Source organism: Trematomus bernacchii, unplaced genomic scaffold (genome assembly GCF_902827165.1).
Source record: "Trematomus bernacchii unplaced genomic scaffold, fTreBer1.1, whole genome shotgun sequence".
Classification (NCBI taxonomy): domain Eukaryota; kingdom Metazoa; phylum Chordata; class Actinopteri; order Perciformes; family Nototheniidae; genus Trematomus; species Trematomus bernacchii.
In genome coordinates, this window is record NW_022987313.1 from 10,322,221 (window position 1) to 10,338,773 (window position 16,553).

A 16,553-nucleotide genomic window follows, 5' to 3' on the forward strand; every position below is an offset into this window, starting at 1 on the left:
CAATCGCCGATACAAAAGTAAAACCTCAGAAGGTTTACATACTTTGTCTTCCTGGGACAGTGTTTAGGCAATAGCATTTGTGTTGGAAGCCGTGTACATTGGAAGATTTTGTAACATAGGGCGGACGTGCTTGATGAGGGAGGGAGGAAAAACAGTGCATTTTTGGGTTCTATATATCGGTACCTGTGAAGACATGAACAGGCCAGGTTGAGATGCTGGAGCAATAACCTGGGGCTGTCCCTCGAGCCACGAAATCTTCAAGGGGTTTTCACTCAGGCCACTTTCATTCTTAGCTGCCAGCTCCTAAAAACACAGAGTAGTCAGTGAGTGCATCTTCGGATTGTTTCTGTACAACTATTTTATTCTCCTTGTTCTGAAAGCTGTTAAATGTGTCTATCTTACACCTGGGTATTATATAAATCCGAGGAACACATGTAGACACAGACAAAGGTGTATTGTAACTGCGAGTCTGAGACATGAAGATGGACAGACGGAGACCGCAGAACCTGTGCCCAGATCCCTGTAGACTGGCAGACATGTTCTCTGTAGGAAACCACATGTTGTGGGGAGGAAACCACAACAAAAAAGTACACCATCATGACAAAGGGCCTTAGGATCCAGACAGTGTGGAGAACAATGAAGCGGCTCAAGTTCTTCCGTCCTGTGGTTCCCATCAGCAGAGGTTTCTATGCTACAGAATGACTAAAACATTAAGTTGAGGTTGCAGACACTGTCCTGAGGCTGGGGAGTCTTTGACAGGTGTCTTATTTAGTCATATTCAAACTCAGTAGGTGACTCGAGAGGGACAAGTGAGTAGTAAACAAATGTGGCTCTATGCAAATGTCTGCTTAGGGGAAGATTTCCATTATTGAACAAACAGAATGAGGACAATGTCCCAGGAGGGGTTAGGTACTTACAGCTGCTCGCACAGTCGCAAATTCAACCACAGCGCTTCCTTTCTTCTTACTCGATACAATCACATTCGACACGTCCCCATACTAGAGGTTAGAAATGGGAGAATAAAAGAAGAGGTCAAACGGAGGAAGAGGAGATGCAAAACATTCAAATCGGTATTTCCTTTCACGGCTAAACCCCAAACTCTGAAAACACAAAGCATATGCAGACTGAAAATATAACAGACTTCTGGAATAAATGTTAGGATTCAATATGTGTGTGGTTGTTAGAACTGATCTCTAATGATAGGTTTTGCATGTTTGGGGCCGAGCCAGTAATACTCTACAGAACATCGTGTACAAAGTGAGACGTCTGCCACTTCTCAAAAGAGACAAAAGGCTATATTGGATCATTTTAACTACTCCTTATGCAACGACTGTATTTGATAAACAATGTTTTTGGCATGAAGTTAGATGTGGCTCTCATCCAGTTTTATGCTACAAATCAGAACAGGGAGGAAAGGCAGGTCAAAAAGATGAGCGGGGCAAAGAGCATCTCAGACATTCCATGATATTTGTCTGAGAGATATGGAGAGAGGAGGAGGACGGATATAAATGTCTTAGCAGGGAGACAAAAGCCTGATCTCGACTGAAAAATGCTATAAGCAGAGCAGCACCATTTTTTTATTCCTCAGGATTGTATCACTCAGGGTTCATACACTTTTTCACCAATGATTTTCAATGACTTCTCCATGACCTTTACCTAATTTTCCATGACCAAAAAAATTACTCTTTCTCAGCGGTACCACTGAAAATGGTTTATTTGAACATGGAACAGGAAAATAAGGTCTGCATATGAAACATGTTGTGCCTATCTAAAACAAATCAAATAGTAGGCTTACTAGCTTGTACACGCTAAAGCAACTAAAATCTCTCACCAGCAAAATACCTTGTCAGTTAAATGCCATTTTACGTTTCATTACTATACGATACAGTATTTATTATCATTATAGTATTACTATTTCGGCGATTAGATAAAATATAAATTATATTTTATGCAACTTTAGTTACATTTCCATGACTTTACCAAAACTTTGGGAAAAATATTGTTTTCCATCACTTTTCCAGAGCCTGGAATTAGCATTTTGAATTTCCAGGTTTTTAATGACCGTAAAAACCCTGATCACTTATAACCAACCTCTCCCAACCTAAAGCAGGGGCTTGGGAGCAGAGAGGAGGATGGCCTTGGAGAATCTCGTCCTGGAAAAATGAAGCTTTCTGGGAACAGGAAAGTCCAGGAATGCTAATGTCTACGAAAGACACTGGAGCAGGCCAACAGTGACAAAGGAGACTCTCAAAGGCCTCTGTTTCTTAGAATATTAATATCTTTAAATGTTTTTTTTCCCCCCGTTAAACTAAGAATTATTATTTGGAGCGGCCAAAATACACAAGTCCGGACACGTACGCATGCACAAGTACACACGTACCGTACTTTCCCACACAGTGGCGGCTATTTCTTGCCTGAAACATTAACTGTCAATCATTATAGCTTGCCATCCCAAACAAAACCTTTCCTAAAATGTATTCTCCTTTGCTTTTGAGAATTTAAAAAGAAACAACTTCCACAGTCTTTATTACGACACAGCCCTCCTGCCTGGAGCCGTATTGATGGGGTTCGTGCAGAGGAGAAATTCATACGCCCGTTTTCCAAACAGCTTTACGTCAGTGACACTTGCCCTATCCTCATTCCAGGCCAACCTATGCCCCCACTAAAAGGCCCTGTCATGAATCATGGCATAAGGTGGTACTGCGTTGCATGAGAAGAGCACATTTCCTAATTTATCCCTTGGCACTGCTTAATCACCTGGTAAGAGGGGCACAAGCGTGCATGGCTTTAAAAGGGCACTCCAACATTGCCCTCAGCACTTTCACTGCAACAAAACTTAATGGGCCTTGTTTAAGGGGAAGAATAAAACAATCTACAGCGGTGAGGTCATGCAGGCCTCAGATATGGCCGGACTCTGCAGGCGAGTTTGTTTCTCTGCTTGGATCAATTCAAGGATCAAATTCTATTATTTCTAAAAATCTATTTCATTTTGCATTGCGATTAAGAAATAAGTACTGAATTACTTCAAATAATATTATTTAATACTCCGATGGGAATATCTGTTTTTGGTTAATCCAGTAAAATAAATGGCTCACATTTTAAGTACTTCATCACATGCATGATGCAAAGTTCTTGTAAAACAGTCATGCTCATTAATTTACAACATTGCCTGCAAAGTACTAGTACAAATATATTAAAATGGGATTGTTACCTCAGTTGCCTCGAGATATATATTTCATTATATTACCTAGATTAAGTTTTAAGCTGGAAAATTGTGGAAGCACTAATTTGATTTTAAGAGGGTGTACCTTTTGTAGAAGTCTGAAAAGAATGTCTTGAGAGTAGCCTCCGTTCGTTTGGTCATCTTTTTTACACTTCCACTTCAGCTGCAATTAGAAAGAAGAAGAAGAAGAAGAAGAAGAAGTTAATCATCAGAACTTTGAAGAATTAAAGAGGTGCATGATAATGTGTAATCATTACAGCTCAATTGATTGGACTCAGCTGATGAAAAAGACAAAGTCTGCCAGGTAGGCTTGGCTGTGATGACACACCGATTACAATAACTAGGAGGACACACGCATTGTTAAACTCTTGGAACATCTCTCTGGCACCACCTGTGAGACCTGCAGTCAATTTCCATTCATACCGAGCATGCCGGACAGCTAAAATGGGGGAAATTAACACGCAAAGACTTGGACCAGAAAATACACGGTGACTCAGTTTCTTAACTATAGCGCCGCAGACTGAAGCACAACACCAGACACAATAATGGCTACGTAATCAAAAACAGCTTGCCCTACTGTAGGTACAAGGTTGTTGTATTTGAACTGTGGTTCACTTATTCGATTGTGCAACAATGTCTCTTAAGCTAAGTCTTGATTATATTTATATTGTGCTGTGTAAATGTTGATTTCGAAACTATGTTCTGCTACTCCAATGAACAGCCTTAACAAAAGACAATGAGATCATCCATCAAATTGTTTTATTAGTTTAGAGTCCTTTCACTTAACACTGAAATCAGTTCCCATACAGAGATATTGTGTAACGTCTCGTATAACGAGTGTAACTGCTTCAAATGGGATATAAATGGCAAGCACTAGGTGTTGATTCAGCTCCAGCATTCTGCTAACTGTCAGAGAAACATGATTTCTGGGAATGACCCTGTCTAAGTAGACTTTTTAACCAACAATTAGTCAGTCTCCAGAACCCACTGATAACCCATTTACTCATTGATCTTTGAATAAGATGTTTACGTTTGGGAATGATGGGATATCTGCGGTTTAAACTCCAACATAACACCAACTCATTACTTCAAATGTAAACAAATATACAGATAGGAGAGATTATAGTGAAACCAAATGGCTGTTTCTCAAATAACTATCATAGGGACAAATGTTTTTGGGGATTCGCTTTAAGTAATGAATGACAATCATTTGGTTGACCATCAATTGTCTAACAGAGTCAGATGTGTTTTTTTATCTATAAATCATGTTTAATCTTTAAGGATCAGTATTATATTGTATCAGATGTAATATTTGTTTTGCAAAAAAACATGCAGGCAAAACAGAAAATGTAAGACTTATTTTTAATCATCAACATAAGAAGAGCCAACATTCTCTGAGATATGTTTATGCAGTAATGTTCCCATGTTCTTGAATGTGACCCGTGATGTAGTCCCTCATACTGCTAATGTTTGTTTTTCTAACTGTATACACAATGTTGGGGAATACACTGCTGCACTAGATGGCTATCAAATTTGAAAACCAGATTTAATGTCTAAACACATTAGCTAACGTCCCCAGAGTGTCCGTTAATATGCCGGGCTAGGCAGTTTCCAGGAGGAAATATAATAAGCCCTCTCTTGGCATCGTTACAGGCCTCCGGACGACTTTAGGCCTACTCTGGAAGAATGGGCGTTAGAACAACGTGTGCGCTCAGTGCTAAGACAGCGTATGTGGTCTCCAAATAATGAATTACAAATGTCAATGGTTTTATCAAAATCAAATCAAATCAAATCAAGTTTTATTTATATAGCACATTTTTAAACGATTTTTGGTCGAGCCAAAGTGCTCTACATATAATAAAAATACCCTACAGTAAAGACACTTTACAGCAAATACAAACAGCACAGTTTGTTCAGAATATCAGAAATCAAAATCAAAATCCCCGCTGAGGTTCTGCCTGCGCTTTCACTCAGATGGAGCTGTTCCTCTTTTCCGTTTTAATATGTTAGTCTCCAAGAAGTGCAAACCTCGTCCTGACCTCTCTTCCCCGGACTTAAAGCCCATTGTTGAAAAACGTACCTTCAATTTGGGGGTCACATTGGTTTTGGAACATCTCACCACTCCTGAGACTGAAAAGAAAACATAAGGGTCAAAGGGATGAGACAGTTAAGTGAAAATACAAGGAAACAATTGTTTTGACTTAGATGTGGAAACTGGCTGTCCTATGGTAAATGTATGTCTCTTAGTGCAGTCTAATAATCCACTGAGTGCCTCTCGAGATGGTCCAGCCAGAGCGCTTATCCAGCGGAGGGCTGGGAGGCCTGCCTGCGTGCAAATAGAGGAGACTCAAAAGACGTGCCGACTATGCACGAGTAATTGTCCAGCCACAAAAAGAGCTCTACGTCTAGGGCCAAGAATCAGTAATTCCCTTAAATACCCACACTTCTATTCGTCTTATTTTACAAGCTTCTTACTTTTTTTTCATGTCTCACTGAGGCTTAAAGCAAAAACCAAGAGGCATAAAGTTGGATGGACAAACATTGTGTGTGCGTGATGTTTGGCATTCTTTTATCACAATGCTATATTGTCTTACTGCCAAAAAACATAGACATCTTGACAATGCGAAACATCCATTCAAATATATATATAGATTTTTATGTGTATAATATTTGGAGAACCACCGGGAAGCTGGTGACCGTTAAGGTTGGATTGAGAGTATTATGGTTCATTCAGGCTAGTCTTCACTGGATCAAACTAGATTCATCCAGGGGAAAAAACAGGACTGCACTGAACTGTTTTGGATTACCTGGACTGACTGGACTAGGTTAAATCTTGGAGGTACACATACTTGTGAAGCTTCCTGTCTGCTGTGTTTCTCTTTCTCTCTGGATCTGCTCTCTGATGAGCCTCTGTTCCTCCTCAAGCTGCCTGGATCCCTCCTCTCTCAAACGGGCTATCTGATAGAAACAGACACAAACCATACCATAATAAGAACAGACATACAGCTTTGGAGAGACAGTCAATTAGCTCTTTCATTAATCACTGATTTATAAGTTATCACCATAAATTGATTATATAAAAAGGTCACCACCTGTCCGTCTATCTCATTCTAAGACACCATTTCTGCTCATTTGAGATTTCCAGGACGGTGTGCAGACCTTATTTCTTCAGTTAAAGCAAAGACCTCTTGAGATAACACAGAAAATGGAACAGTGCCACCTACTGGTTACCTCTTCCCCCAACATGGCACGTGGCCACATATTTACATGCCTTAACACATTGAGCACACGCCATGACTCACCTAGGAGGCACGCACACCATTTTTATTTATTATTGGCTTCCCGAACAAAGTGTATCAAGTCATGCAATATCACCCAATGGGTTTACTGATAATTATGATATGGCAGCAAAAAAAAAAGCCTCTCTCAGATAAAGCCTTTGTTCCTGACCCAAGTCTTTGGAGGATATTAACTCAATCCGAAGGGAGTATTTGACGAAAAACAGAATAGAAAGCACCTGGGAGGAGTGCTTCAGAGTTTCCTGGATGAACTGGATACCTTTTTCACATTACAACGATAAGGACTGAAGTGTATTGATATTTGGTTCATCTCTCATATGGTTTCTCTTCATTCTCTTACCTCTTCTTCAAGTGTTCTAGTGTTAAAGGCCTCATCCTGAGTCTGAGCTTCTGCTTGTTGCTCTCTGGACTCCAAGTCTGTCAAAGCAAAATACAAACACACTCAAGTATCTTTTTACAACAAGCGAAGTAGACAAAACTGTGCAGCTTCTTGTTGAATTTCATCCTTGACATCCATGCAGCTTACCCAGCACTTTAAAATATAGTATCCCCTGTTAGAAAATAAGTAAATCATGAGCCTTGAGATGATGCAGGATATGGAAAGGGACTTACCGAGTTTTATTTTCTTCCTCTTATCATCTAGCTTCCTGTGTCTTTCTTCTGCTTGTTTCTTGGCAGCGCAGATCTTGTCATAGGCAGCCTGAAAACAGTGTTAGACACCAGGATGAAATCAAGTCTCTGTGTGAGTGTGAATAAGCATTGATGACGAGGTGAGAGGCATCCGCCGTATTACCTTGGCAGGAGCATCAGTTAGCACCTCGAGAGCCTGGGACAACTGGTGGAAGAGCTCCACTGGAAAAAAGTGGAAAAGTAAAAACATAAACATTCTGCTACTGGCAAAGGTTTTAGTATATTTTCACAGGAACCAAAGTTTCGAACATGGAATAAGCAAATATTTTTATTTAAATAAATTACACTAAGATATAACATTTGTTAATTAGATCATTTTGCACCTTAAACAAAAAGGGATAAAAAATAAGGTGATTTGACATAAAGAAAGTTGCTTATACCAAAGGAGGCTTAATGTGCTCAACATTGCATCATAAAGCTGAAGCTGGGACAAAGGCCTGAAAAAAAAGGAGACATTTTTGTCCTTTAAAAAAGGTGCCGTGTGTCTCACGAAACCAGTTTCCTCCGATGACACGGACGTGCATTCCCACACAAATCCTAGGCCTCTCCATCTATCTTCCATTAGAGCACCTCGAGGGGCCACTGCCGCAATCACCACTACCACGCAACACTCCACCTCCCCCAGTTGTCATCCAACACACACACACACACACACAGAGAGACCACAATCCCACTCTCCATCATACAACCGCCACACTGCTGCACTATACTGGCCGGGCTTAATCATTCTCTGATGGGAGGCCTAACGGGCCGATACTGTTACTCCCTCTGGGGAGCGGCAGTGCACACTAACATGAGGCTCTGGAGATCAGGCTGCCAGGAGAGGCGCTCAGGTTACCTACACGCATATAATGGCCTGGAAAGAAATCCAACTGGGGGAGACCTGCCATGCCCACTAGGCAGCTAGAGTGTCACAACATGGGGGGTTGAGGAAAGTGAAGAAATAGTGTGGGGTTGTCTGCAGTCTGAGGAATCATGACCCCTAAGTCACCTCTTACATGCATACAAGCTTCCCCCTGACGAGCAGCAAATCCAGAGTCTTGCCTCTTTTTCGTGCGATAGAGACAGAGTTTGTCCATGAGCGGGTTCAAGCGCTGAGGCCCTCCAAACCACTTCTTTTACATTTCTGGGAAACCGACCCCCTGCTTTTGTATTATCCCTCTCAACCCCACAAACCATACCAATTTCCCAGTTTTTTTCTTCCTCCTGACATAATCAGGAATTGTCTGAACCATCCAGCAACCGCATAAACCGCACTTGAAAACATGCCTCGTGATCAGTCTTTTGTCCAAGGTTTCCTTTTTTTCCCCCTTCCTCTCGACTAAAAGCTACGCTGAGATTTCCTGGTCTAATTGTAGACATGCTGGTTGGCGACAGGCGTGCAGAAGGACTCAAGCCAAAGAGGGATGGAGTGTGGAAACGCTGGTGGTGATGGTTGGGCTGCCGGTGTTTGGCTGGTCCCGTCTGGCTAGAAAGCCGGCGGGAGAGACAGGCGCTGGTTAGACGTCCCACAGAGAGCTGTGGCTAGGCCGTCTGGCAGGGTACGACTTGATGAGAGCATTACTACTTCAGGGAGCATTCGTTTTTTGGTTCTGAAGCATGGTGGCCAGTCGGTCAGGCGATTAACCCTAATTCTTTAGAAAACAATGCAGAAATTGCATAAGCTTCTAATAGCTCTTGTTCCAGTTGAATAGGGTGACTGACAGAGAGATGAGGCTCAGAATTGTGAGGAGGTGAAAAGAAACACACACAGATAAACACAATGACTACCGCACTCACCTGCTTTTGGGTTGTCTGGGTTCTTGTCTGGATGGCATGTCAAGGCTTTCTGTCGATAAGCTTTCTTGATCTAAGTGAAAAACAGAAGAAGCCCTAGAGTTATGAAGAGTGGAAAACGTTGATTAGGACACAAAGAGAAAGAATCATCCACTTAAGCACAGATTTTGGCCATGTGAAAGTTACATTCTTACTCTCAGTACCAATTATCTTTATCCTGTCATCCTTGCCCCAGAAAACCAAAGTCTGAATTAAAAAGAAATGATGGTCCCATTGAAATAATGGCAGAAGTGGTAACAGTCTGACATGAAAGCACTGGGGATTGGAATGTGGTCCGCGTTCAAATACAAATCTGCGATAGTATTGTTTGAATCAAATCAACACCTGAGCTGATCCTCTGCTTCGTGTCCTTCTGACATGTTGTTAATGGAATCTAACCACCTCGGCACACAAAGTCAATTACTTGGACAAGAATTCCAAACTGTTCCCAGGCACATTGCCAGCGTGCAAGATAAATGTGGCCTTAAGTTGCAGCCTAGTATTAGACCATCTTTATTCAAACTTTAAAAAAACGTTACAATAACATACACAAACAGAGTGCCATTGTCTATAACAAATCTGAGAAAGCTGCCATTAATATCTTAGGCAGGTAGCCAAAACTTTTGGGGGGTTCGGAGAACCAAAGTGGAAAAACTAAACAATACTTCGGAGTATTGTAATGTCATATGAGGTTTTAGTTATAGCTGATTTTTTAACCCTGGGTCACTGCTTGGAATTTTAACCATTCATTGGTCCTTCTAGGGACACGTTAATGACAAGGTGGTTTTCATTAGATCACTGCTCCTCTGGAGACAGAAGGGAAGCAGGGAAACTTTCCGTGGAGACCAGAGGGGGCTGTAGAGCGCGGCGCTGAAGCTTTCAAAACCTCAAAAACACACGCTCGCATGTATGCATTGCATGCTAAGAACTTGGCACATATAGCTCCCCTATATCCAAACTCAGACACGAGCACACATACTGACATTCATTTCTCACCAGTTTTAATCAGCCATGCCAACGTTCTGCACGTTTTCAAACACCCCCCTTTGAGCAAATCAATCTCCCGCCAGCATTCTACGGGCCCCAGAACTTGGGAGCTACTTTCTTCGTGTCTGGGAAACGTTTGCATTGGACGCCTTGTCCTCTGGCATATGTAATGTTTCCCTGAGTGTTGTTTTGCACAATTTTATCTTAAGAGTGCACGCCAAAACATACAGACTTAACTTAACTGGGGGGGGGAACAAAACTGTGAGGGAACCGAACAGAATGGTGTAATGCATCAGTGTCCAAGCATTCTTCAACAGCAACTCCAATGAGTCTCCATGACAGTCAATTAAGGAATATTACACCGCATGCCAATTTTCCAAAGTACAAGAGGTAAGACTGCACTTGATCACAAGAAGGCAACAAGCCCCCGGTGAACCCTTTGGAGTTTACCGGGGGCTTGTTGCAGGAAATTAGAACTTAAACCTAAGTTCAAACGTAACATCATTCATCCCTATACAGGTGAATGATGGTGTTCATTTCTGGGACCAAGATTAAGTTAAAAAGGCAAGAATGGTCATTATGAAAGCCATTGCATCCTGAGCAATGGCTAGGTGGTGAGAACAGTTGGAGAACTCCATTCCTTATACGGCCCAATCAGTTCTTTGAGAACGAAAGTCTGCTTCACAAAAGGACTATACAATTGTAGGTCTTTGACTAAAATTGTGTTTTCTGCCCTTGCTCAAAGCAGTTATTGGTTTCCATTCATTTCAAATCTATTTCACCTTATTGTATTGCTTATTATTCCATAAAACTTGCTTGAGTTGTGTAGTCCATCACAGTGCAGTTTAAGTGCATATTGATACAAAAAGCCCACAGTTCGTTACCTCACAACCAAAATACAAATTTGACAAAGCCTGCAACCCAATGCAAACTTCTATGCATTACACAGGTTACCAAGTTTAGAAAGGGTAGAACCAATGTTAGGCGTAAAATAGTAGAAAGATACATTCATATTTCCAAAACAGAGCAACACAGTTTGCAGCTGTGAAGTTAAGTTGACGTGATTTGAGATAAAAGGGGCATAGATATCACTGCTATGTTCCTCTAAGAGCTCCTCATACCGTGTCCTCATGTCACACTTTCATCTACTTCTCATGTTATTTATCACCTGCAGCCAGCTGACAAGGAAAACACATCTCCGCTGAAAGCTGAGCAAATGTTTGACATTGTCGGGACAAAATTCTGGTTAGCTGAGCTGTTTGACAAGTAAATACTGTCATCGATTTGTTGAAGAGCGGCGATGTATCGTGTCATCACCTTTGTCTCACTGAGTTCACTTACAGACGTAGTTAACACACATGCTTCTCTAAACTGCAGCTAATTATCCTACCGCCTTTTCTCCCCATCTCCTCCTCTTTCCTTTTTCTTTTTCACTTTGTCTAGCGTCCTCCAAGATATCTTGTCTCTACTGAGCCTCCAGAGCAGTTTTGTTAAATAATACATGATTACTCCCATCAATGCAGTCACACGCAAGCCTTAATTGATGCTGGAAGACCCTGAAGCCGTTTGGTCCTACTAAATATAAGCCAAAGCGGGCCAACTTTTGAAGAATCTAGCACATGTGCGGATAAGAGCTCTCAGATCGAGTGGCATCCTCCTGCAGGACTAATGCAGTCAATTACTGTCGCAATTATCTGTGTGCATTTCACCATGACCTTTTAGATGTTGGCTCCTAAATCAATTATGAGTGAGACTGTGTGAAGAGAAACCCAGAAGAACTCCTGGCCCGAAACCAACTGCTGTCCCATGTGCTTAGAAAACTTTTTTTTGCTGTGTCTTCATTTGCTTTTTTTAAATTATTCTAGGCTGTCACATGCTCAGTCTCCTTGTCTTAAGCACAAGACAAACTAAATGGCAAACAATCTCAACTATTTCACACGATTCAGTTTGCAAAAAGAGGAACCAAGAAATCACGGAAAGACTCCTATCGTGCAGCAGCAGTCAAACAGTAGCCCCAATGGTTAGTGCCGGCGAAAAACAGACTGTGTGTGCCTCCCTGATCCCTGCCTGCCACAGCAACTGCAGGCCCACATCTTGTCCTCATTACACCAGGCTTTGGTGCCAATTACAGTTGACAAACTGGTCCTAGAGCAGCCTCGTCACAGCCCTGGTGGGGCCCCTAGCCTGTGAGGCTGATTAGCTGCCTGATCTGCCATGGGCCCATCCTCCTTAATTACAACGCTCTGTATTTATGGGACATTATCAGCTGGAGGAAAATAATAAAAGGCACGACAGGAAAAAGTAAAGAAGAGGAGCAATGAGAGGGGCACAGAGCCAGAGGGCATGACCACACAGGAAAGAAGAACTAAAAGTAAGAAGAAAAAACGGATTTAATGAAGAGAAACAGAAAACACTGTAATTAACTTTCTAAGTGCTTATGCGCTTGAACCTGACCAAACCTCTAGTTAGGGATGCTCCGATTGATCGGCCGGCGATCGATATCGGCCGATACTCACTCTCTGCCGATCGATATCGGCCGATACTCACTCTCTGCCGATCGATCGGTGCTCTCTAAAAATGCCAATCGCGAGAGCCGATCGCATGACGTAATATTATGACTTAAAATACTTGACACTTTTCTCTGTGCGCGGCAAAACAAGCTTGCCAAAATGGCTTCACCAGTCTGGCAGTATTTTAAGGTGTCCGAAAATGACAATAAAATAGTGGTAGGCTATGCAACGCGTGTGAAGCAGAAATCCTGCAGCTCCACCCGCTGTGACGGACCGGTGAGCGGAGCAAAACAGACAGTTACGCAGCGTCCATACGGCGGCGTGCGTTGAAGCTTGCCGGCAGGCATGTCTGAAACTCGACCAACAACCAATCACATGAATCTCCCGCCCCGGACACACAAGCCCACGGTTTGATTGGCTAGAGCTTGTACTGGCATATGATTCGATTGGCTGACGCTTCCGTCGAAGCTTCAAAAGTTGAACATTGCTCAACTTTTGAAGCGAAGCAAAGCAAAGCAAAGCAAAGCAAAGCAAAGCGACGCTCCCACAATGCAGTTCGGCAAAGTGTGACGTCACCCCCATTCAGCGAAGCGACGCGCCCACAATGCAGTTCGGCAAAGTGTTACGTCACCCCCATTCAAAGTGAATGGGCAGAAGCGTTGAAGCTTCAACGCACGCCTCCGTGTGGACGGGCCGTTACGGCCCCTACACACGGCAAGCTTGAGCCCACGGCCCGTCCACACGGCGGCGTGCGTTGAAGCTTCAACGCTTCTGCCCATTCACTTTGAATGGGGTGACGTCACGCTTTGCCGAACTGCATTGTGGGAGCGTTGCTTCGCTTTGCTCGCGTTGCTCGCTTCAAAGGTTGAGCAATGTTCAACTTTTGAAGCTTCGGCGGAAGCGTCAGCCAATCAAATCATATGCCAGTACAAGCTCTAGCCAATCAAACCGCGTGCTTGTGTGTCCGGGGCGGGAGATTCATTGGCGATCGGAGCATCCCTAAGTCTAGTCGAACTGAGACTGATTTTTTCAGTATGATAGTGTTTTAAAGTTTGAGGGAATAGTAGAAGATACGTGCATTTTACAAAATAATGTTGATTAATGATTTCAAGCTAATTGTGATTGATAACACATCAGTTGTTCAGGTTTTTGTTCATAATGTCAAGGGGTTTGATAAATGTAATATCTTTACTTTATGTGTATAACAGACGCAGCAATGCATTGAACATAAAACACCTGGGCGATGCTGCCTGATGTTGAACGACCAGAAAACCGGATGACCACCAATTGCATTAATTTTGATGTGTCCTGCCAGTGCAGTGTACCTTAAAATGCAATAATAATTGTAATCTATCCTGAGTTTGACAAAGCAGAAACTAACAGAAGAATCTCATTATTGGGAGAAATTAGTTTACAATGCGCAATTACAGTGTAATGCAATCACTTTTCTGTGGTGCTTCGTCTGGAAGTAAATCATCCAGGCATCTAGTCACAGTCTGCAACACAACAGGTACACTACAATTTGACTAGCTGAATAGACCATGGGACATTTTGTGTGGTTTTGGCTGTTGACATTGTCTCAACAGGCAATCTGTGGTAGGTAAATCACACTTGGGCAATTATTAGCAAAGCCCCGCTGATATGCAAGATCATAACTCTTTAAATGGAGGCTAGCCTTAGCAACAGTCTTCCTCAGCACTACAAGGATTATGCAAACCCCAGTCATTCATAGTCACTAAATCTTAGACTTTTGACAGGCCAGTTTCCGCAGCATTTATCAGCCAGCCAAGCTTAGAAGAAAAAAGGTCAACAGCAGAACAAAATAGAGATGCTAAATAGAACCAGGAGGAGAAGCAGAACGCAAATCCCCCTACGTCAAGGCCATGTTTTACAAGATGTGGCTAAGCCCACACACACAGGCTCTGGGATGAGCTCCGTCACATGTCTGTGATAAACAACATGCATGATAATAGCGTTGAAGAAGCGCGGTAAACGACTGAGATAAGTAGCCCATCTGATCGCCCATCTGATCACACACACACACACACACACACACACACACACCACACCACACACACCACACACACACCACACACACACACACACACACACACACACACACACACACACACACACACACACACACACACACACACACACACACACACACACACACACACACACACACACACACACACACACACACACACACACACACACACACACACACACACACACACACACACACACACACCCACACACACACACACACACACACACACACACACACACACACACTTCCTACCTCCATTTTGCCACAATTTTTAATTTCCCTTTGGGCTTGTGGATTTAAGATACTGAATACTAATACATATCTAGCCTGTGACCTAAGATTTTCATCGTCATAACTACACTATAGCTATGTACGTAGGACTAATAAAAGCCTTGAACCTTGTCTTATAAAGGCTTCCTGTAGTATTACAACATTTTACCAGGCCTCATCAGATGTAATTCATTCATTAAGAATAAATTAAGAAAAAACTAATGAAATCTCATGTCCATATTATTTGTAAATGTTCCAAACTAACACAATTCGTTTATTATTCGATGTGTCATTGAGATGATAAACTCATAGGACGTCTCCCTAATCTGTGCAATGTTGTGGTTGACTTTTATTTATTGAATTTGACATTTCAAAAACCAAACTATTAAACAGTGAAAATAACTTGTAGATGAACACAATTTCCCAAATAGTTGCAGCCCTAGAATGTAAATCCACCTCTCATTCAAAATGCACCTCGTGCAGTTGTTGTATTACAGTTTATTATTTGGTATCGAAATGTAACAACGTCGCCACCAAGTGGCCTTTACGATGTATGACACTTCTGCGATTCAAACATTAGCCGGTGTCTTTTGCTACTTGAGGTCTCATTTGACCTACAATTTCAGTCCTCGCTTCACTTACCTGGTGTTTCACTTTAAAGAAGAAAATACTATTTTATGTTACGTTAGTACACATGCATGGAAAATATAACCACAGACCCACAGTTACAAGCTGCATGGTAACCAGAAGCTAAAATAGCCTTCTGAAGTGAAATGCAGCACACGTACAGTCTGTTCTTGTGCAAGTACAAACGCTTTTTACATGTAATGTTAGCCAGCACTCGGATAAACGTTCTACCGAAAGGACATCCTCCAGACTGATATGCATCTGATCTAAAGTAACGTATTTCTATCTAGCTAATTAGCTTAACAGCTAGCTTACATACATACCTCTTTTGGTGTAGCAGTGATGTCAATTCCGAGTAAACCATAAAGGTCCATCTTTAGGATATCCTTAGCCATTTTCGACATTTTCACAAAAAATTAAAAACAGTATCAACACAGAAAAATAAGATATTTTAACGCAATGCTAACGTTTGGCTAATTCAGGGGTTTGTTGTTGTCCTCGTTCCTGGCAGCGTGCGGTTGACGTCTTTAACCTTTCAACTGGGATGTGCACTGCAACCTGGGAATTGTAGTTTTTGCTCTGCTGTGCTCTGTTCTGAATTGCTGTTGATATTTTGTGCATTTTTACCATAGCATTTACATTGAAAAATAGGTTGTATAAGTCCTAACCTTTTTGACTCGGGTTTACATTTGTTTTGGCTGCTAACAAGTGATAAAATAGGAAGGTATTACTTTACATTTATTCCAGGTGTGTAATGGTTTTACACTAGCCTTGTCTATTTGTTTCACCTCTGTCATTAAAGATCCAATCAGCATTTTTTGATCATAATAGCTACATGTTTGCTTTATTTATGGCCCTAATTAAGTGTATCAATTTGTGGAACTGCATTGTGTTTCTCAACCATTATATTTATGTTTTATGTCAACAAATTCTATACAACCCTATTGACTTTTGAGGTTTGGAGTAAAAACTAAACAAAATTATGTATTGGCTGTTTTTTTCCACATATACACAGGTACATAAGTTAAATAAGTGGACTAAATAAATGTTATTTATGAATAAAACATGCTCAGTTGCAC

At 41.8% G+C, this 16,553-nt stretch overlaps 1 protein-coding gene across 2 annotated transcripts in view; it reads right to left on the reverse strand.

The window, feature by feature from the left end:
* dnajc17 (DnaJ (Hsp40) homolog, subfamily C, member 17) overlaps window positions 1-16,000 on the reverse strand; it is a 32,707-nt gene extending 16,707 nt beyond the window's left edge. For both annotated transcript variants that reach the window (XR_004555259.1, XM_034122562.1), the window contains exons 1-10: window positions 15,798-16,000; window positions 8,992-9,061; window positions 7,316-7,374; window positions 7,135-7,222; window positions 6,863-6,939; window positions 6,073-6,181; window positions 5,304-5,353; window positions 3,309-3,386; window positions 918-998; window positions 184-303 (exon numbers count right to left, since the gene is read on the reverse strand). Coding sequence is in view for 1 of the 2 variants with exons in the window: in XM_034122562.1 (XP_033978453.1) it covers window positions 184-303; window positions 918-998; window positions 3,309-3,386; window positions 5,304-5,353; window positions 6,073-6,181; window positions 6,863-6,939; window positions 7,135-7,222; window positions 7,316-7,374; window positions 8,992-9,061; window positions 15,798-15,878 (813 nt within the window). In the remaining variant the exon portion in view is untranslated. The remainder of the gene's footprint in view (window positions 1-183; window positions 304-917; window positions 999-3,308; window positions 3,387-5,303; window positions 5,354-6,072; window positions 6,182-6,862; window positions 6,940-7,134; window positions 7,223-7,315; window positions 7,375-8,991; window positions 9,062-15,797) is intronic.
* Between the last annotated feature and the right edge of the window lie 553 nt (window positions 16,001-16,553).